Here is a 23,469-nt window from a genome sequence, read left to right on the forward strand (position 1 = left end):
GAGGAGACATCAACCCACATTAGACGTGAATCCAGATCCAGAAAAAAAAACTATACTCTAACCCACAGTTGTCCAAACTTCTATCTTCGTGGGTCACATAGGTGCATACCATGGAGCCTTGGAAAGTGCATGTATAAAGTTTAATGTTCCCTTTAATTTGCAAATATCACAAGTTACCAATACTAACAGATTTAAGTGTTCTGATTTGGGATTTATCCACCAATGAGATAAGAATGCTAAAATCAGCCCTTTCCAAACTTCCAGACTCTCAAAATTCAAACAGAACAAACTAGCAAATAAGCAAAACGACCACTAATAGGACTTAGTTGTCTGGGCTTTAAGGGCAATATTGTCAGGGCTTGGGGGCCACATGTGGCTCTTGGACACAAGTTGAACATCCCTGGTTTAACCCTCTGTACAATCTAGTCCACAACAAATATAGGGGTGGTGTGTTTTTTAAAAAAATATTTCTAATACTTTTATTTAAACAGAGAATGTTAATGACAACAGAGGAACTGGCTGTGTGCAGTTGATGAACCTATCTTGTGAGAAAACTCAATTAAAATCTGTAAGACTTTCTTCAACACAGAGTATTTTAGTAATGTTGCTGTTTAACTGTGCAGATTAGTCAGCTGTCTTCAAAATGTTAAACTCAAACTCCTATTATCCAGTTGCTCTGAGAGAATATCTCTTGAAAAAGGGTTTACAAGAGTTACTGCTTCTGGGCTTACAGCAATGAGCTCACATTGTCTTTACATTCTATCCTGTCTATGGCACGGTACAATATCTGAAAGCTAAGCTTAAAATGGCCCTCTTACGAATGGTCACTTGGCATAGCACATCAATGATGCAAATAGCTATAGAACTCAAATTCACCCCTATGATTCCCTACACAATGGACTTCCAGTCTGGGCAAATCACCCAGGATCAGTCACACAAAGCTTCTGGCAGATGGCTCAAACATATCAACTGCCCACTTTTTCAATGGGAGAATGTATAAAGCACAGGAGGGAAATCTAATATTGAGGTGGGGGGAATGTATGAAAAAAATGAACAAAAAGCTCCAGGACAGTGGCCATAAAATTCCAGGGATCTAGAAGGCGGGGGGGAAAAAACTACATAATCTGGGTGGAGCGGGAATTTGCGCAGGACCCAAATACACCAACTTCCCACCCCTTTTGTCACCCAACAGAAATTGCAATTAAAGTGGGCACAGATGCATACTATGGACAGGCGTATTATGATGTCACACAAACAAGAGAAATACATCTCAAGATGTATTTCCTGTCATTAGCGCCCGAGCAGCACTAGGTGCAGAGACGCCTATGGGCAATTAACTGCTTTCGGCAAACTGGCCTAAGGGAGAAGCAGCTGGGCCAGGACTGCAGGTTCACTTACACTACAGCAAGGCACCACAGCCAAATGCCATCCCTTGGTGCTGTAAATGGCACAGGCACTGTTCAAATTATGTACATACCTCTGACCCAAGAATATGGGAGGGGGTCAGGACCTCATCCCTGGGATGGGTTGAAGTTCCGTCCCTGCCTCCAAAAGACCTTACTAGAATTTCTGGGCCCGTATTCTCCATAAACTCATTCACAAAATACACATTAATGCCACAATTCAGCCAACAGTGACACCTAATGATAATGTTAATAACTGCAATACCCCATAAAATCATATTTGGAATATATCTCAATAAAGACATGCAATTATTTTACTTTCGCTGTTCCAATATAGGATGATTTATGAACATTTCATACCATGTAAGAAGGCAGCGTTTTAAGTGATCCAGGTTCAGGTCTGTGTGTGAAAGGCCCTTCAAGTAATCCCCGTCTGAGCATGTGTAGTAAAAGCTTGGCATACATATTTCGGTTTTTGCGTCCCATGACTCCTGCTCCAGCTCCAGATGGGTCACATAATTTCTTGATCCACAGCGCACATCTCTGGCGTTCTATAGCATGTAAACAGAATTTTAAAAAGCCACAATTATCCTTCCAATGCAGAATAAACTATACATGGTGGCATGACAGCATAGGAATGCATGGTGAGGTAGGGGGGGCATCTACACAGGTCAAATCCTCTACAAGGAGGCAACTATCCAAAAGAGAAGAAGGGGTAAAACACATATAAACAGAGTTATCCCCGTCCCTCTGGTATGCGCTTAGAGGCAGCCAAACTCAGTCTGGTATTGGCAGAGACATCAAAGCGGGTTTCTTATCACCCGCTTGGCCACAAGAGAACAGGGTGACTGGAGAGAACTGGTGGAATTCGTAGCCTTACAAGAAAAATTGAAGAGCTACACATTTTCAGGTGAGATAGGCAAAGTGTTTTATACGATTACAGGAACTGGTATTACTCAGGCGAGATAGTAACTGGTATAACTATCCATTGTAATCAAACCTTTGACATTTTCAAGATCTAAACAGAATCGAGGACAGCAGACCATTCTTTTTCTCAGCTCCTGAAAGCTAGGTGTTTTAAATGTCTAGAATAACAAACATAATACACTAAACATCATCATGGCACAGTAAGCATAAACACACACATGTAGAACTCAGCACAGCCCATGCACAAATTCATCCAAATTGCCATTCTTCATGTGCGAGTGCCGATGGTGAGTGTCACTAGACTAGAAAGAGATGGAGGCAGGTAGAGAACATCATAGTTGAGCCGAAACCTGTCCACACTGGACATCCACACACATGCAGGACGGAATGCTGCATGGCAATCAGGAGTGAGGACCTTTGGCAATTTCCCCCTCCCTCACCGAGAGATACTGAAGCCAGTTGTAGTGCCCTATCGATGCTGCGATCATCTAATTCAACAAAGACAGAGGAAAAAACCTTGGATCTTCCTGGTCTGTATGACTCACAAGCTCAATGGATAAACTCGCTAAGCCTTCAGAAGAACGTAATTTTTTTTTAAAACCACTATATTGTATCTTCTATGAAACGTCGACAAAATGGTTATCAAGGTTATTAGTGTCAGTTTGTACACAGAACGAAATGTTCAAGCTCTTTTATTGCGATTTATGAAGCCCTCAATTGTGCGTCTGGCTTAAAATTCACTTGTATCCATTTATTATTGCATAGGTCATCAATTGCAAAGCAAATAAATGTCATAACATTTCTCCTCAATCCAATAACAATTTTATCATGCTCTGTACCATTGATTCAAAAGTACTTTCATAGAACTAATTTCCATTTAAATTAATGGTCTTGTTTTTGTTAGATCCCTGCTTTGCCAGCACTCTGGTGCACCAGGCAGCTGGGAGAAGGAAATCTTTAGGAACAAATGGGGAGGAGAAGGAACATTCCTCCCTAACACTCATTTTTCTTCACATGAGTATTCCTAAAAAAAAGCAGACTGTTAAAAAAATTCAAACATGAAGGACTGACTCCCTCCCCAAGTACACTTGTGCAAATCACAATTTTGCGCATTCCTTTGTTGTACAAAAAGGGTGTCCAAACTACTGCCCATGAGCCATTTCAGGCCTTCAAGACCGTGCAATCCAGCACACGAAGCCCCAGGGTCTCAGTTCTATTTGTGCTTAGATTTTTTTTCACTCGCTGGTTTGTCCTGTTTGAATTTTGTGGGCCGGGACATTTGGAAAGGGCTGTTTTTAGCGCTGTTGCTCATTGGTGGATAAATCCAAAATCAGAACACCAAGATCTGTTCATATCTTGAAATATATGCAAATTAATAGGAACATTGGTTTAAACTTTACAAGCGACCCACGAGACTCCATGATAGGCCCCTAGACACACAGACAAACGTTTGTACGTCCCTGCTGTACTAGAAAACATATGGAATAGGCATTGCAAACATGGTATCATGGAATAACAAGTGACAGCAGCAAGAATCTGGAGGTAGTTACTTTATACTATAGATATGCTGATATTTCACTGCTGCACAAACCAATGTGTGCAGCCAGAAACTCAGAACCTACAGCTAAATTCGGATTCCAGGAACAGCTTAAAGATAAAAATTGCAGGAAATCTCACACAGAAAATAAAAATCTAACCCTGATATTATTCAGGGCACAGTAGGCAATTACTAATAATTGAATCTGTTTTGAAACAATCTTAGAGAATGTGCTGCATCACCGGGTATCAGACATGAACCTCTTTTTTTCATTTAGACCTTACCTGACTTGTGTACAAGTTTCAGAACATACGGTTTCATGTCGACCAAGTAGTGGTCAAATTCTGAATCTAGTTTTTCCCAGGTTTCCTCCTGGTTGGCCATCGTACTTCTTTAGTATAGGTTTCCACAACAACCTGTTATCAATATAGAACAAAGAATTCATGTGGAACACAATTTTTTTCAAAAGAGAGATAAGATTCTGCCAGAAAGATTGGTCATGCAGTGCCATTCTCATTCACTTACCAGTAGGAAGGCCAGGGAGCAGGTCAAGCCACCTTCAAAGTATGATGAGTGGTACGCAGACCTAGAATTAAGACAGGAAAGAATATCTACTTACAAAAGATAATTCAAAGAAAGATTTGCATTATTTAGCTCCTTTCATGACCTCAGGATGTCCCAAAGTGCTTTACAGGTAATGAAGTACTTTTGAAGTGTAGTCACTGTTGTAATGTAGGAAATGCGGCAGCCAATTTGCGCACTGCAAGGTCCACAAACAGCAATGTGATAATGACCAGATAATCTGTTTTAGTGATGTTGGTTGAGGGATAAATATTGACCAGGGAGAACTCCCCTGCTCTTCTTCGAAATAGTGCCCTGGGATCTTTTGTGTCCACCTTAGAAGGAAGACAGGACCTCGGTTTAACGTCTCATCCAAAAGACAGCACCTCTGACAGTGAAGCACACCCTCAGTACTGCACTGGAGTGTCAGCCTAGATTTTGTTTCTGGAGGGGGACTTGAACCCACAACCTTCTGACTCAGAGGCAAGAGTGCTACCACAGAGCCACGCCAGACTCAACTAAGATTTTCATTTTATATCAAATGTGAAGCCACTGTCATTTAAGAATCTCTTCTAAGTGGACTGGGCGGAACAATGGGTTAGAACATTAGGGTTGCCAACTCTGGTTGGAGGCATTCCTAGAAGTTTTGATCACGTGACATTCTGACCACATGACATCTGCAAATGTTACTGCATTGACTGTATAAAGGTTGGGTCCCCTATAGTTGAGAATCTTCCTCGTGGCTTTGTGCCAGCAGTTGTTGTGCTAGAAGTTTGGAGAACCAGGAGGCCACATGTGAGCAGGCGATGAAGGGAAACCAACGGCAGGGGAGCGATTCACTGAGGGGAAACCAAAAGTGGGAGGAACTTTTATTCCACCAGTAACTAATAGCAACTCATAGAAATTACATCCATAACAGTACTACTGGTAACACTCAGATTCCCCTCATAACTGACTAAATACAATAACTCACTGATCGTCTATATCGCCCCGATTTACTACCTGTAACGAGTAGCAATCCATAACCTGCTGATATTCAACCTGAAACTACAACCAGAATCTCCCTGCACTGCGCTGCAGTCGATGTCACTTTTAATAGGCCCGATCTCTCTCCTTAGACTCTGGTTTGGACTCAGGTTTTATGTGAAGGTGAGAACTCTGAACGGGGAGCCTCAGTCAGAGCCAATCTATACTTGGACTTCACACATCAAAACCAGCCAGCACAGACTGACCTGAACCAAACCGATAGATCACACAAAGGGCAGAGGGTTCGGTGTTTGAGGCACTTCTCACTTGGAGTCCTAAACTCAGCTCAGGATCCCCCCAGATCCTTTTATATTTGTCCTTTACAAATATTTATCCCATTACCTTTTAAATGATGTTCTCGTCTCTACTTCAATAACCACTTGTAGTGAAGCATCCCATGATGTAATAGCCCTCAGTTCAGGAACCTTCCTTCTCCCTTGGTTCTTCCAATGTCTCCGTCCCCTTATTCCCCATTCTCCCACTAGTGGAAACAATCTTACAGGTTAACCACAGTAAAGTCCCCAGGTTTCACTCACCCCTTGACTGGCACTCCTCTCTCGGTGCCACTCTCACTCACCACGTTGCTGCTGCTGCCCTCAGTTCTGCTGAAAATGCAGATCCCCACACCTACTCCACTCCGCAGTTTCCCTCTCTCCCACCCACTCAAGCCCCAGTCCTCCCGACTCCAAGTCTCTCTCTTTCCCCCCCCCCCAACCCCACCCAAACCCCCGACACCCCAGTCTTGGGAGACTTCCAGGTAATCCGGGAGAGTTGGCAACCCTTAGAACATTGTCCTTTCATTTTTAGGACCTGGGTCTTGTCCAACCGAGACAGAAGTCAGCTCTGCCTGTTGTGAAAGTTCTACATAAATGACTGTTGAAAATTTCAGTGTCAGCCGTGGCTCAGTGGTAGCACTCTTGCTTCTAAGTCAGAAGGTTGTGGGTTCAAGTCCCACTAGCACTTGAGCATGTAATTTATGCTGATACTTCAGTGCAGTACGGAGGGAGTGCAATGCTGTCCTTCGGATGAGATGTTAAACCAAGGCCTCCGTCTGCCCTCAGGTGGACGTTAAAGATCCCATGGCCACTATTGCAAAGAAGAGTATGGGATTTCTCCCTGAGTCCCTCAACCAACATCACGAAAACAGATTATCTGGTCTCATTGCTGTTTGACTACCGCTTTTCCTACATTACAACAGTGAAAACACTTCAAAAGTAATTCACTGGCCGTGAGGCGCTTTGGGATGTACGGAGGACATGAAAGCCACTATATAAATGCAAGTTTGTTCTTTCTTCAGCTTAATTCCTGCGCAAGAGTGCCGCACAGAATTGATAGTCTCATTCAGGCCAACAGAGATGGCCAATGTGAGAAATGTCACTCTGATACATTAAAGGGTGTCCTTTTCAAATTACTGTCTTCGTTCTGTCTCTCTCTCTTTTTTTTGGGGGGGTTGTATATTCAGTGGCCTTTTAGATGACACCTTTCTGTCTGCTCACTGTGATTGCCTTGGCAACGGGCAGTAATCACCAGGCTTTGTTATGTGATCTTAAAATGCGAAGGATTCGAAATTGTCACTTCCACACCGCCTGAGGAAGGGGAAAGCCCCCGAAAGCTTGTGGGATTAAAAATAAAATCGTTGGACTATAACTTGGTGTTGTAAAATTGTTTACAATTGTTAACCCCAGTCCATCACCGGCATCTCCACATCATGGCCACCGTCGACACCACAAACTGCCGGCTCACAGTGGAAAGGATATCCAAGAAGATCGCGCATTTAGACACAGACATCAAGTTTTTACAGAGCTGCAAGAAAGCAGACAAGATCCCGAAAGGACTACAGATCACAAACCCACTCAAGTCCACATACAACTCGGATTATGCTGAGAGACTCTGCCGCCGTACCTCTCGCACACTCCGCAACCATCTCATACACCAACTCTACAGCAGACGCCACAACCTCGAAACTAAGATAGAGTCCATACTCTCAACCTGTACTCAGGACACAGCAGACCAGCTACGAGATACCGCCAGACAGACGAGGCAACGGAACTACGCTGCCTACATGAAAACCAAGAGCAGGAAGCTTGAGAAACTCGGCATCACCACCAGCATCGACCAAGCTTCCCCTGGTACCACGGTTGCAACCACAGGGAAGTCCATCGTCAATTTGTCCGACCACACCCTTCAACCAGACGAAATCGAAGTTCTCAGCCGAGGGCTCAATTTCTGCCCCACTACCAAAATGGACCCCACTAGTCTCGCGGCAGACACAGAGGAATTCATCAGGAGAATGAGGCTCCGGGAATTCTACCACAAACCACAAAATTTCAGCAGTGAACCCAATGAGACAATCAACGATCCGGAACAGCAGACAGAGGGATCCGCGATACAGCAACCGAAGAGGAAAGAGTCTCACTGGACTCCTCCAGAGGGTCGCTGCCCTCAGCTTGACATGTATGCTCAAGCTGTCAGGAAATGCGTCTATGCCAGATTCATCAGCCGCACTCGGAAGACAGTCCAGAATGTCACCCGAGCACAACGCAACGCCATCAAAGCTCTCAAGACCAACCGCAACATCGTCATCAAACCAGCGGACAAAGGAGGAGCCATCGTCATACAGAACAGAACGGACTATTGCAAAGAAGCATACCGACAACTGGACAACCAGGAACACTACAGACGGTTACCCGCAGACCCGACCAAAGAACACACCCATCAGCTCAACAAACTGATCAAGACCTTCAATCCAGACCTTCAAAACATCCTACGCACTCTCATCCCACGTACTCCCCGCGTGGGAGACTTCTACTGCCTCCCAAAGATACACAAAGCCAACACACCCGGACGTCCTATCGTATCAGGCAATGGAACCCTGTGTGAGAACCTCTCTGGATACATCGAGGGCATCCTGAAACCCATCGTGCAGGGAACCCCCAGCTTCTGTCGCGACACTACAGACTTTCTACAAAAACTCAGTACCCACGGACCTGTTGAACCAGGAACACTTCTCACCACGATGGACGTCTCGGCACTATACACCAGTATCCCCCACGATGACGGCATCGCTGCGACAGCATCAATACTCAACACCAACAACAGCCAATCTCCAGACGCCATCCTACAACTCATCCGCTTCATCCTGGATCACAATGTCTTCACCTTCCATAACCAGTTCTTTACCCAAACACACGGAACAGCCATGGGGACCAAATTCGCACCCCAATACGCCAACATTTTCATGCACAAGTTCGAGCAGGACTTCTTCACTGCGCAGGACCTCCAACCAACACTATACACCAGATACATCGACGACATTTTCTTTCTATGGACCCACGGTGAGGAATCACTAAAGAGACTACACGATAACATCAACAAGTTCCATCCCACCATCAAGCTCACCATGGACTACTCCTCAGAATCAGTTTCTTTCTTGGACACACGAATCTCCATCAAAGACGGGCACCTCAGCACCTCACTCTACCGCAAGCCCACGGACAATCTCACAATGCTCCACTTTTCCAGCTTCCACCCTAACCACGTCAAAGAGGCCATCCCCTATGGACAGGCCCTGCGAATACACAGGGTCTGCTCAGACGAGGAGGAACGCGATGGACACCTACAGACGCTGAAAGACGCCCTAGTAAGAACGGGATATGATGCTCGACTCATCGATCGACAGTTCCGACGGGCCACAGCGAAAAATCGCGTAGACCTCCTCAGAAGACTAACACGGGACGCAACCAACAGAGTACCCTTCGTCGTCCAGTACTTCCCCGGAGCGGAGAAACTACGCCATGTTCTCCGCAGCCTTCAACATGTCATCAATGATGACGAACACCTCGCTATGGCCATTCCCACACCTCCACTACTCGCCTTTAAACAGCCACCCAACCTCAAACAAACCATCGTTCGCAGCAAATCACCCAGCCTTCAGGAGAACAGCGTCCACGACACCACACAACCCTGCCACGGTAACCTCTGCAAGACATGCCAGATCATCGACACAGATACCACCATCACACGAGAGGACACCACCCACCAGGTGCACAGTTCATACTCCTATGACTCGGCTAACGTTGTCTACCTCATACGTTGCAGGAAAGGATGCCCCAGAGCATGGTACATTGGCGAGACCATGCAGACGCTGCGACAACGGATGAACGGACACCGTGCAACAATCGCCAAACAGGAGGGTTCTCTCCCTGTCGGGGAACACTTCAGCAGTCATGGACATTCAGCCACCGACCTTCGGGTAAACATACTCCAAGGCGGCCTTCGAGACACACGACAACGCAAAATCGTCGAGCAGAAATTAATAGCCAAGTTCCGCACCCATGAGGACGGCCTCAACCGGGATCTTGGGTTCATGTCACACTACACGTTACCCCACCAGCGAACAAATGTTATCTGTTTTTAATATAATGGGTCATTGACTGTCTTCGTTCTGTCTCTCTTTTTTTTTGGGGGGTTGTATATTCAGTGGCCTTTTAGATGACACCTTTCTGTCTGCTCACTGTGATTGCCTTGGCAACGGGCAGTAATCACCAGGCTTTGTTATGTGATCTTAAAATGCGAAGGATTTGAAATTGTCACTTCCACACCGCCTGAGGAAGGGGAAAGCCCCCGAAAGCTTGTGGGATTAAAAATAAAATCGTTGGACTATAACTTGGTGTTGTAAAATTGTTTACAATTTTCAAATTAGGGTTGAGACACATTGTGGATGCCACAAAGAAGGAGCTTTACACCATAGCTAAGGATCCAGGAGCGCTTGATGTGAACACTGGTGCGAAAAATGCTCCATTCACCAGCACAGATACCTGTCATTTTGATAAGCACAGGAAAAAAAGATTAAATACATTTTTCTTCCGTGTTTATCCAGATAATTTACTTATTAAAAATCAGTCCTTGTTCTCAAAGAACAACTTACAAATCAAAAAAGACAAGGTCTTCGTGACGACTGATTAAAACATTGAAACTGAAACAGGTTACAGTTTTGTTTCTCCCGACACAGGATTGTCTTTGATATACTCCTTCCTCAAGTTCCCGTGACCACATGAGGCCCAGCAGCGAAGGCAGACCGGTGACATGCTCCCAGATCGCCACCTATGCTTTTAACAGCTGAATTAATGGATCAGTGTAATATTGCAGCATTCCTACACAAATTAATTTCCAAATGATAAGCAAACCACTGCTTGCTCGTGTTTTACTTCGTATGGCAACAATACATGTTTAAAAAATTATACCCTCCCCACCTCAAGTCTGCCATTTGGAGGATCACAGCAATATATAGGGTAGCAGCTTGCAATTTGTCAGAACAGGAATAAGTATAGAATATTATGCAGCATTTCATTTTTGTGCAGTTTTGTGAAATCAAGAACAAGTGTTCCATCCATTTGGCCTATTGCACCTGTGCTGGAGCGCACTCTTCAACTGGAGCTATCTACTCGAATCAAATTTCCCTGCCCCTTTCTCTGCATCCTTTTATACTTTTATTCTCAAGTACATATCAAATTCCCTTTTAAATGATGTTATAGTCTCTGTCAAGATCATCACTTGTAGTAAAGCAATTGCTGTGTAAAACAATTTCAAACTTTTGTTTCTTTTAAATCCTATATTCTCTTCACTATTTGTTTTTGTCCTCACATTTCCCATAATTAAAGCTCAGATTCTTAGATACTTGAAACAAACTTGGGAGGCAGCTACTTGGCAACTGCACTGTTTGCAGCCCACAAATCACATTTCTTGCAGAGTCTGACAGGAATTGCCCAACTATCCTTACTCAGGAGTTTTATTGGCAAGTCAAACTGTGAGCATCAGCAAAGGTACCATCAAACTAATAAATGCAATTATTTGGATTTGGATACAGGGTAGAAGATGTGCTTGTTGGCAAGCTGGCCCTCAGAACTGAAACATTCAGGTCCTTGAGAATTTCACAATGATATACCGGGTACAGTAACACTATAGTACCTGGGTTCTATCACAAGAGGGCATCAGTGAGTTATAGATATTGCACTGCCCTTCCTAATGATATGATGTGGAGATGCCGGACAAATGTAAGGAATCTTACAACACCAGGTTATAGTCCAACAGTTTTATTTGAAAATCACAAGCTTTCGGAGATTATCTCCTTAGTCAGGTGAGTGAGTGAAAGGTTCTCAAATCGCATATCTTATATTAGGCTGGGACACGATCACACCAATCAAAGGTGTCGTTGGTGTTCAGACAGGTTAGCCACGGAAAACAGTACATCCCAGTATACTGAATACACAATGGGTCAGATTACAAAGCCAGAGAGAGAAAGAGACCCGAAAGGCAGAGAGAGAGAATGTCCAGTTGCATTAAAATCAGAACTTTTTTTCCCTGCTGGTGGGGTTACGTGTAGCGTGACATGAACCCAAGATCCCGGTTGAGGCAGTGCTCATGGGTGCGAAACTTGGCTATCAATTTCTGCTCGACGATTTTGCGTTGTCGTGTGTCTCGAAGGCCGCCTTGGAGAACACTTACCCGAAGATCGGTACACCAGTATCCCCCACGATGACGGCATCGCTGCAACAGCCTCAGTACTCAACACCAACAACAGCCAATCTCCAGACGCCATCCTACAACTCATCCACTTCATCCTGGATCACAATGTCTTCACCTTCAATAACCAGTTCTTTACCCAAACACACGGAACAGCCATGGGGACCAAATTCGCACCCCAATACGCCAACATTTTCATGCACAAGTTCGAGCACGACTTCTTCACTGCGCAGGACCTCCAACCAACACTATACACCAGATACATCGATGACATTTTCTTTCTATGGACCCACAGCGAAGAATCACTGAACAGACTACACGATAACATCAACAAGTTCCATCCCACCATCAAATTCACCATGGACTACTCCTCAGAATCGGTTTCTTTCTTGGACACACAAATTTCCATCAAAGGCGGGCACCTCAGCACCTCACTCTACCGCAAGCCCACAGACAACCTCGCGATGCTCCACTTTTCCAGCTTCCACCCTAACCACGTCAAAGAGGCCATCCCCTATGGACAGGCCCTGCGAATACACAGGATCTGCTCAGACGAGGAGGAACACAATGGACACCTACAGACGCCCTCATAAGAACGGGATATGACGCTCGACTTGTCGATCGACAGTTCCGACGGGCCACAGCGAAGAATCGCATAGACCTCCTCAGAAGACAAACACGGGATGCAACCAACAGAGTACCCTTCGTCGTCAGGTACTTCCCCGGAGTGGAGAAACTACGACATGTTCTCCGCAGCCTTCAACATGTCATCGATGACGACGAACACCTAGTTAAGGCCATCCCCATGCCTCCACTACTCGCCTTCAAACAGCCACCCAACCTCAAACAGACCATCGTTCGCAGCAAATTACCCAGCTTTCAGGAGAACAGCGTCCACGACACCACACAACCCTGCCACGGCAACCTCTGCAAGACATGCCAGATCATCAACACAAATACCACCATCACACGAGAGGACACCACCCACCAGGTACATGGTTCATACTCCTGTGACTCGGCCAACATTGTCTACCTCATACGTTGCAGCAAAGGATGCCCCGGAGCATGGTACATTGGCAAGACCATGCAGACACTGCAACGACGGATGAACGGACACCGCGCAACAATCGCCAGACAGGAGGGTTCCCTCCCAGTCGGGGAACACTTCAGCAGTCAAGGACATTCAGCATCCAATCTTCGGGTAAGCGTTCTCCAAGGCGGCCTTCGAGACACACGACAACGCAAAATCGTCGAGCAGAAATTGATAGCCAAGTTCCGCACCCATGAGGACGGCCTCAACCGGGATCTTGGGTTCATGTCACGCTACACGTAACCCCACCAGCAGGGGAAAAAAAAGTTCTGTTTTTAATGCAACTGGACATTCTCTCTCCCTGCCTTTCGGGTCTCTTTCTCTCTCTGGCTTTGTAATCTGACCCATTGTGTATGCAGTATACTGGGATGTACTGTTTTCCGTGGCTAACCTGTCCGAACACCAACGACACCTTTGATTGGTGTGATCGTGTCCCAGCCTAATATAAGATATGCGATTTGAGAACCTTTCACTCACTCACCTGACTAAGGAGATAATCTCCGAAAGCTTGTGATTTTTAAATAAAACTGTTGGACTATAACCTGGTGTTGTAAGATTCCTTACATTCTTCCTAATGATAGCAATTGGTACTGCACCATTTCAATTTGCTCACAGTTCTCCATTTCTTTGTAATATAGTACAAAGGATAACACTTAAGCTGGAATGGGATACAAGGTACTAATATTACAACAAGAACAACTTGCACTTATACAGTGCTTTAATGTAGAAAGATACTTTCACGACACGTAATCAAAAAGAAAGGAATGCCGAGCCAAAGAAGGAGCTATTAGCTGGGATGACCATAAGCTTGGTCAAAGAGGTGAGTTTTAAGGAAGGTCTTGAAGAAGATGAGGGAGGGAATTCCTTAGCATGGGGCCGAGGCAGCTGAAGGCACAGCTGCCAATGGTGGGGCAAAGGGAGCCAGAATCAGAAGAACAGAGAGTTTTGGGATGAGGGGTTGTAGGGCTGGAGGAGAATACAGAGATAGGGGAGGGCGAAGCCGTGGAGGGATTTAAACACAAGATTGTAATTTTTAAATTTAAGGCATTGGGAACCAGGAGCCAATGTAGGTCAACGGGGACAGCAGTGATGGCTGAGCAGGAGTTGTTGTGGGGAAAAGATACGGGCAACAGAGTTTTGAATGAGCTGAAGTTCACAGGGGGTGGAGGATGAGAGGCTGGCCAGGAGAGCATTGGAATAGTCAAGTCTGGGTTTCTGCCTATAAGTCAAGTCTGGACTTTTGCCTATAAAACAACCATGAATACACTTCAAAAGTAATTAGCTAGCTGTGAAGTACTTTGGGACAGACATAAGCTGTGAAATGCACTACATAAATGCAAAATCTTCTTTTCTTCATTACTGGCTGCCAATTGCACTATGCAGATGCTAGTCTCAGACTGGTGGTGCACCAAAACTGTAACGGAAGATGTAAGTTATCTGAACTCTCAGCTGTCTACATCCTGGAAAAACACTTGTTCTATAAAATATACTGAGATAAAGCTCACGGTCCATTTTAATTCCATGTTCAGGCAATTTTTTCCTCCCCATTGCCAGTATAAATGAACTCAAACAAATGCAAAGCCAAAAAAAGTTAACGGTTTCCAGTTATGGTCAACTTTTTCTCTGATTAATAAATGGAGAGAGTTTCAGCCACACCAGAGTAGCACCACATGCACAGTGTAACAGAGTGGAAAAGTGTGGGTTTGCACCCACAATCACAATATAGTGAGTTAATGATCACACATATACCACTGAGAAAAAAAAAATCAAACATTTCACATTATGGAGTCACATGTGACTCCTGTCACTGGAGGACAAAGATGAAGCCAGCAACACTCACTCCCGAGGACAATGGAAAGAACCTTTCAGGTGAACCAGAAAGAGGAAGAAAATCTTAAAGCAAAAATCATTGAAAATGTACATTACAATATGTTGCTATTGATGAAGACAAATCAGCTCTGAAATTCTTTTGTTGATCATCTTCAGCAAGCACAAGAAAAAAGTTATTCCCACGAGGTAATGTTGGAGGAAAAGAACAAAATACCACAAATACCTAAGGAGATCTGATCAAACTCCTATGCTGAATCAGGTAGAAGGGCAGTTTTTCAAACATCCTTCCCGAAAATGTTATAGAAGTCTACGCAAAACAAAAAGTTTAAAATGATCTCAGTACCCAGCACAGAGCAACCAAAAAATTTGATTAACCAACTAAAATTATACAATCAGATATTAGCTTCATTTTAAACAACTTTGCTTTCAGGATTTTGAGAGAATCTCTAATAAGCATTTTTACTGAGAATCCTCAGAGTAGGGTGTGGTACTTTTCCTCCAATTCTGTCAAGAACTTTATTAAGTATTAGTACAGATAAGATCATTAGGCCAGAATGCTTACACTGCTGAAGATGATCAGATCTTTATAGCTTTTAAAGTTGACACTGTGGATCTTAAGGAACCGTGTGTTAATGGAAAAACAAGGCTTTTCTTTATAGGCAGCAATAATCTTGAATTTCGCCCCCCCCCAACTAATAGTGGGGGTGGGGTAAGGTGCGCTGGGGGAATTTTACATGGAAAATACTTCCTTTCCAGCTATATTCCCCTTTAAATCTTTTCACACCGTTTTACAGATTGATTCGGACATTTCAGAGCATTGTGCATAGACAGTCAAGCAACATAGTCACAAGTGCATTACACCAGATCTACTTACTGGATAAATATGCTCTGAGATATGTCTGTGTCTTCTGTTTATACAATGGGAACAAACAAACATTTAACACAGATTAAATATTTTTAGAAAACCATGTGTAACTAGTTATAAATACCAACAAACTTATCACTAGATTACATGATATAGGGTATAGTGGCTGTACAATTTTTCTGCAGAACAATTTTCAGGAGGTTTGCATATGTAATGTTTGTTCTGTATCACATGATTATCAGCAGTATGCCAATGTTTTAGGAACAGCTGCTAAAAGTTTAAAACCAGGACTGCAATCTCACATGTCCACACACAAAGGAGACAAAATTTGGTGACTATTGTACCTCCTGACTGTCATCTCACCAGCTGACCGATGCAGGCTGAAGTACAAAGATTAATCTGATGCACAAAAGCTGATTTAGGAAAACAGTGCTCTATTTACAATAGAATAGTTTAGGACTGCTGGCAAATAACAAGATACTTGTTGCTACAGCATCAGAGTAAACTATAGTCCAATTAACATTGGTATTTGTAATGGGACTTCAAAAATACAATTAAAGCAAAAATCATCCTTATTACCAGAGGCTGGTATTTAAATTTCTAATCCTTATGTCCTCAAGACAACGGGGAAAAAAACATGAAAAATAACAAAGTCACATCCTCGGGTTAGTGTATTAACATAGCAATATACTATCCGATGGAGTGGAAAGATGTAGATTGTCCTCTTGACACCCCCCACACCAAATAGTTGTAAATGCCCTCAATGTATGAGGGCAAGAAACAGCAAATAGACATGTCCTTCTCAAAGGGATTCTGAAGGAGGGAGGAGGTGAAGAAACTAGTAGACATCAGAGGCAGGTGGGAAAATAAATAAAACTAAACTACAAGACTAGCAAAGCCAAGATCGCATTTTGTGAGGCAGACATGCTGAGGATGATTTTCTTGGCTAACACCCATGTTAACTCAAGAGCTAGGCATACAGGTTCATGAAAATACTGCAGGTCAACTTTCTCCTCCATTAAGCATTATCTCTCGCCATCAAGAAGTGGCTTATCTGTGCACTGCACATCCTTTATATGGCACAATTGAGCTTGTTACTCATCTTCATGGGAAAGCAGTGTGTTCAATTAAACTACAGGGTCCAATTCAGGATCACGAAGTTTTTACACAGTACATATTAAGTTTTAGCAAAGGATCTTCCTGTGAAATCAGCTGTAGGAACATAGGAACAGGAGTAGGCCATTCAGCCCCTCGTGCCTGCTCCGCCATTTGATAAGATCATAGCTGATCTGTGATCTAACTCCATATACCTGCCTTTGGCCCATATCCCTTAATACCTTTGATTGCCAAAAAGCTATCTATCTCAGATTTAAATTTAGCAATTGAGCTAGTATCAATTGCCGTTTGCGGAAGAGAGTTCCAAACTTCTACCATCCTTTGTGTGCAGAAATGTTTTCTAATCTCGCTCCTGAAAGGTCTGGCTATAATTTTTAGACTGTGCCCCCTACTCCTAAAATCCCCAACCAGCGGAAATAGTTTCTCTCTATCCACCCTATCTGTTCCCCTTAATATCTTATAAACTCCGATCAGATCACCCCTTAACCTTCGAAACTCTAGAGAATACAACCCCAATTTGTGTAATCTCTCCTCGTAACTTAACCCTTGAAGTCTGGGTATCATTCTAGTAAACCTACGCTGCACTCCCTCCAAGGCTATTATGTCCTTCCGAAGGTGCGGTGCCCAGAACTGCTCACAGTACTCCAGGTGCGGTCTAACCAGGGTTTTGTATAGCTGTGTACTTCATCAAATGATTGTGATCCTGTGACTAACTTGTCTCTCCCAGATGAACTGAAATAAGCATGTTTAAGAAGCACGATTAAATGTTTCAGTCAGTGCACAGTGAATAAATATATTACTAATGCAGTTTCATTACAACAGTAATGTCACTCCACTCAGTTACATATTAAGCGACCATCCACAACTGTCGCTGTTATTAAGTGTACAAAGAGTACCCAGTAGGCCTCACTCTCCTCTGCCAAAACCACCCACTACTCCAGGATCATTCTGGCAAGCAAAGATAACCCCTGGCTTCTTTTCTCAAGTACCAACCCTGTCCTTAAACCCCTCTCCCCTCCACCCTCCACCCTCCTCTACAACAAATGCAAAGAGCTCAGGGGCTTCTTTGTCATGAAGGTTGAAACTGTCCATTCAGTTGTCTCTGCTGCTTCACCTTTCCCAACAAGCCAAACCTTGCTCAGGCTCCTCACAACCCTAGCCCCGAAACCAGGTACCTATCTAGTTTCTCTCCCATCTACCCTCATGCCCTCTCCATGCTCATCTTGTCCATGAGATTCACCTCCTGCTCCCTTGACCTCATTCCAACTAAACTGCCGACCATCTAACTTCCCTTCCTGAACCCCATGCTCTCACTCCCCTCTGATACAGTCCTCCTTCTTTTCAAAACCACTCTAAACAAAAGATGTACCCTTGATCCCTCTGTCCTTGCAAACTACCACTCCATCTTCAACCTCTGCTTCCTCTGCAAAGTCCTTGAACGTGTTGTCACTTCCCAAATCTGTGCCCAACTTGCCTACAACTCCTTGAATTTCTCCATTTCCACAGCCCTAACCAAAGGCATAATAGCATCCTCTGAGAATGTGACCTTGATGCTTTATCACTTCTTATCTTCTCCGGAGCCTTTGACACAGTCGACCACAACATCCTCCTCCAATGTCTCTCCTCCATTGTCCAGCTCAGCGGGACGACTCTTGCTTGGTTCCAATCTTATCTATTTGATTATAGCCAGAGCATCACCAGGAACGACTGCTCTTCCTGCCCCCACGCCATTACCTTCAGAGTCCCTCAAAGATCCACGCTTGGCCCCATATTCTTTCTTATCTACATGCTGATCCATAGACATGGGGTCAGCTTCTACATGTATGTTAACAACACCAAGCTCTACCACTTCTCTGTTTCTGTGTTGTCAGACTGCTTGTCTGACATCCAGCATCTGTTTCCTCCACCTAAACATTAGGAAGACCAAAGCCATGACTTCATCCTCCGCCCCAAACTCCGTAATAAAATCTACAATAATTAATACCGACTGAAAAAAAAATCACATACAGTTTCATATTTCATGCAGTTATTCAACAGTTTCATCTATTCTTATGAAACACTTTGATTTTTAAATATTGCTGGAAGCACAACACTCTGCTGTACCAATTGTGGCATCACAGATTTTTGGTGTGTGCTCATACTTCACAGAAACTCCCATGCTTTTGAGTTTCTGATCTCCTGGGCTGGGGCAGCTGTGCTCCAAGACCTCCAGAAAAAAAGAGGAGCATGTACCTTAAAAAAAAATTACATGACCGTGAACATAATACATTAAAACTCTGCAGCAACTACCTTGGGAACAGATGGACTTCTCATGATCACAACAAGTTCAAGTCTGAATTATTAATATAGCACAGGCCCATTTATTAATCAGTATGGGGTGGAATTTCTGTCTTTGCTTCCTTACATACCAAGGTCAGTCCAAGCACAAAACAGGATTGTTTGGTATTCATACCAAATTTATCATAAAAAATTAGCAAAGACAGGAATTTCACCCCCAATATCTTTAACTGGGCCAACTTTTCCACTCAAACTTTCTCCCACAATTTTTGGATGATGCAATTCACACTAACCCTCACTAATTAGGCAACCAGGTCCAAGTCCACTGTTGAACCTACCACTAGGAAATTCACAAGAACACTATAGTTGATTTACACTACAACTATCCTTCCCTCCGCACCATTCCCATAAGTCACAAATTAATATTTTTTCAAGACTGAGAATGATAGATTTTTGATATGTAACAGGATCAAGGATTATAAAGCAAATGGAGTTAAGAACATAAGAAATAGGAGCAGGAGTAGGCCAATCGGCCCTTCGAGCCTGCTCCGCCATTTAATAAGATCATGGCTGATCTGATCCTAACCTCAAATCTAAATTCATGTCCAATTTCCTGCCTGCTCCCCGTAACCCCTAATTCCCTTTACTTGAGACACAGTCCAGCCATGTTTTAATTGAATGGCGGAACAAGCATGAATGGATGAATGGCCTACTCCTATAGAATCATAGAATGTTACAGCATAGAAGGAGGCCATTCAGCCCATCATGCCTGTGCTCTTTGAAAGAGCTATTCAATTAGTCCCACTCCCCTGCTCTTTCCCCATAGCCCTGCAATTTTCTCCCCTTCAAGTATTTATCCAATTCCCTTTTGAAAGTTACTATTCGACCACCCTACTTCCAGATCATCATAACTCGCTGCGTTAAAAAAAACTCTCCTCGTCTCACCCCTGGCTCTATGTCACCCTACATATGTGTTCTCTGGTTTTCGTCCTGTTCCTAGGCAGGGTGAAATCGGGAGTCCACAACTACTGGATTACGTCACAGCAATGTCAACTAAATGCGTTCTTGTGAATTCCCCAATGACGGGTTCAACAATGGAGTTGGCAGAGACCAAGACAGCAGCAATACCCCCATTCAAATTGGACCAGCATTGCCCCAATTCGACGGGTCCGGTTACTAACAAACAGTAGGAGATAGTTATGATCCACCAGTCCGGAGATAGTTATGATCCACTAGTCCGGAGATAGTCATGATCCACCAGTCCGGAGATAGTCATGATCAACTAGTCCGGAGATAGTCATGATCCACCAGTCCGGAGATAGTCATGATCCACTAGACCGGAGATAGTCATGATCAACCAGTCCGGAGATAGTCATGATCCACCAGTCCGGAGATAGTCATGATCAACTAATCCGGAGATAGTCATGATCCGCCAGTCCGGAGATAGTCATGATCCGCCAGTCCGGAGATAGTCATGATCCGCCAGTCCGGAGATAGTCATGATCCGCCAGTCCGGAGATAGTCATGATCCGCCAGTCCGGAGATAGTCATGATCCGCCAGTCCGGAGATAGTCATGATCCACTAGTCCGGAGATAGTCATGATCCACCAGTCCGGAGATAGTCATGATCCGCCAGTCCGGAGATAGTCATGATCCGCCAGTCCGGAGATAGTCATGATCCACCAGTCCGGAGATAGTCATGATCCACTAGTCCGGAGATAGTCATGATCCGCCAGTCCGGAGATAGTCATGATCCACCAGTCCGGAGATAGTCATGATCCACCAGTCCGGAGATAGTCATGATCCACCAGTCCGGAGATAGTCATGATCCACCAGTCCGGAGATAGTCATGATCCACCAGTCCGGAGATAGTCATGATCCACCAGTCCGGAGATAGTCATGATCCACCAGTCCGGAGATAGTCATGATCCACCAGTCCGGAGATAGTCATGATCAACCAGTCCGGGGATAGTCATGATCCACCAGTCCGGAGATAGTCATGATCCACTAGACCGGAGATAGTTATGATCCACTAGTCCGGAGATAGTCATGATCCACTAGTCCGGAGATAGTCATGATCCACTAGTCCGGAGCTAGTTATGATCCACTAGTCCGGAGCTAGTCATGATCCACCAGTCCGGAGATAGTCATGATCCACTAGTCCAGAGATAGTCATGATCCACCAGTCCGGAGATAGTCATGATCCACCAGTCCGGAGATAGTCATGATCCACCAGTCCGGAGATAGTCATGATCCACCAGTCCGGAGATAGTCATGATCCACCAGTCCGGAGATAGTCATGATCAACCAGTCCGGGGATAGTCATGATCCACCAGTCCGGAGATAGTCATGATCCACCAGTCCGGAGATAGTCATGATCCACTAGACCGGAGATAGTCATGATCCACTAGTCCGGAGATAGTCATGATCCACTAGTCCGGAGATAGTCATGATCCACTAGTCCGGAGATAGTTATGATCCACTAGTCCGGAGATAGTCATGATCCACTAGTCCGGAGATAGTCATGATCCACTAGTCCGGAGCTAGTTATGATCCACTAGTCCGGAGCTAGTCATGATCCACTAGTCCGGAGATAGTCATGATCCACTAGTCCGGAGATAGTCATGATCCACTAGTCCGGAGATAGTCATGATTCACTAGTCCGGAGATAGTCATGATCCACTAGTCCGGAGATAGTCATGATCCACTAGTCCGGAGATAGTCATGATCCACTAGTCCGGAGATAGTTATGATCCACTAGACCGGAGATAGTCATGATCCACTAGTCCGGAGATAGTTACGATCCACTAGTGCGGAGATAGTTATGATCCACTAGACCGGAGATAGTTACGATCCACTAGACCGGAGATAGTCATGATCCACTAGTCCGGAGATAGTTATGATCCACTAGTCCGGAGATAGTTATGATCCACTAGTCCGGAGCTAGTCATGATCCACTAGTCCGGAGATAGTCATGATCCACTAGTCCGGAGATAGTCATGATCCACTAGTCCGGAGATAGTCATGATTCACTAGTCCGGAGATAGTCATGATCCACTAGTCCGGAGATAGTCATGATCCACTAGTCCGGAGATAGTTATGATCCACTAGTCCGGAGATAGTTATGATCCACTAGACCGGAGATAGTCATGATCCACTAGTCCGGAGATAGTTATGATCCACTAGTGCGGAGATAGTTATGATCCACTAGACCGGAGATAGTTATGATCCACTAGACCGGAGATAGTCATGATCCACTAGTCCGGAGATAGTTATGATCCACTAGTCCGGAGATAGTCATGATCCACTAGTCCGGAGATAGTTATGATCCACTAGTGCGGAGATAGTCATGATCCACTAGACCGGAGATAGTCATGATCCACTAGTCCGGAGATAGTCATGATCCACTAGTCCGGAGATAGTCATGATCCACTAGTCCGGAGATAGTCATGATCCACTAGTCCGGAGATAGTTATGATCCACTAGTCCGGAGATAGTCATGATCCACTAGTCCGGAGATAGTTATGATCCACTAGTCCGGAGATAGTCATGATCCACTAGTCCGGAGATAGTCCGGAGATAGTTATGATCCACTAGTGCGGAGATAGTTATGATCCACTAGTGCGGAGATAGTTATGATCCACTAGTGCGGAGATAGTTATGATCCACTAGACCGGAGATAGTCATGATCCACCAGTCCGGAGATAGTTATGATCCACTAGACCGGAGATAGTTATGATCCACTAGACCGGAGATAGATATGATCCACTCATCCGCCATCAGAGGGACAACCACAGATAAAACCCTTGACATGACTGATGAGAACAGCACACTGACCTGTGCTTGCTGAAGCGACGGTCTGGCCTTCCCCGCCACCCCTGTCAATTGACAAAGGCCAAATAAAAGTGCACGGTCCCTTTTCGGCGCAAGAGTCACTGACATCCGCCGCAAACCGACCGACCGCCCACCTTCAAACGAGCGGGGGCTCGGCGGGGGTGAGGCCGCCTTCCACCTGTGGGAAGCGGTCGGGCACAGGTTCGGCCGAGGAGGTGGTGAAAACGGGCAGCAAAACGCTCGCGCTGGAGCTCGAGCCGAGCGCTAACGTTCAAACTTCCACCCGCCCGCCCGACGTCGCCGCATCATGACGTACTTCCGCAAACGGCCGTTCGGGCGTTGCCATAGAGACCAGAGACTCTCTGACAAGGGCCCTGGGCAACGAATCTTGTCCGCGTCAAACCACCCACCACCCACCCACACAGAGCGCGGGTTAGGGATGGCTAACTGTCGTTGTTATTACACCAAGCAAGCTTTTCTG

The 23,469-nt window shown here is 44.8% G+C and overlaps 1 protein-coding gene across 1 annotated transcript in view; it reads right to left on the reverse strand.

Moving 5' to 3' along the window:
• The window catches only part of cep112 (centrosomal protein 112), a 358,450-nt gene extending 335,182 nt beyond the window's left edge, over nucleotides 1-23,268 (reverse strand). The window contains exons 1-4 of the mRNA XM_068003888.1: nucleotides 22,992-23,268; nucleotides 4,393-4,453; nucleotides 4,152-4,283; nucleotides 1,764-1,954 (exon numbers count right to left, since the gene is read on the reverse strand). Coding sequence (XP_067859989.1) covers nucleotides 1,764-1,954; nucleotides 4,152-4,251 — 291 coding nt within the window. The 5' untranslated portion in view covers nucleotides 4,252-4,283; nucleotides 4,393-4,453; nucleotides 22,992-23,268. The remainder of the gene's footprint in view (nucleotides 1-1,763; nucleotides 1,955-4,151; nucleotides 4,284-4,392; nucleotides 4,454-22,991) is intronic.
• Nucleotides 23,269-23,469: the final 201 nt, after the last annotated feature.

Source organism: Heptranchias perlo, chromosome 23 (assembly GCF_035084215.1).
Source record: "Heptranchias perlo isolate sHepPer1 chromosome 23, sHepPer1.hap1, whole genome shotgun sequence".
NCBI lineage: Eukaryota > Metazoa > Chordata > Chondrichthyes > Hexanchiformes > Hexanchidae > Heptranchias > Heptranchias perlo.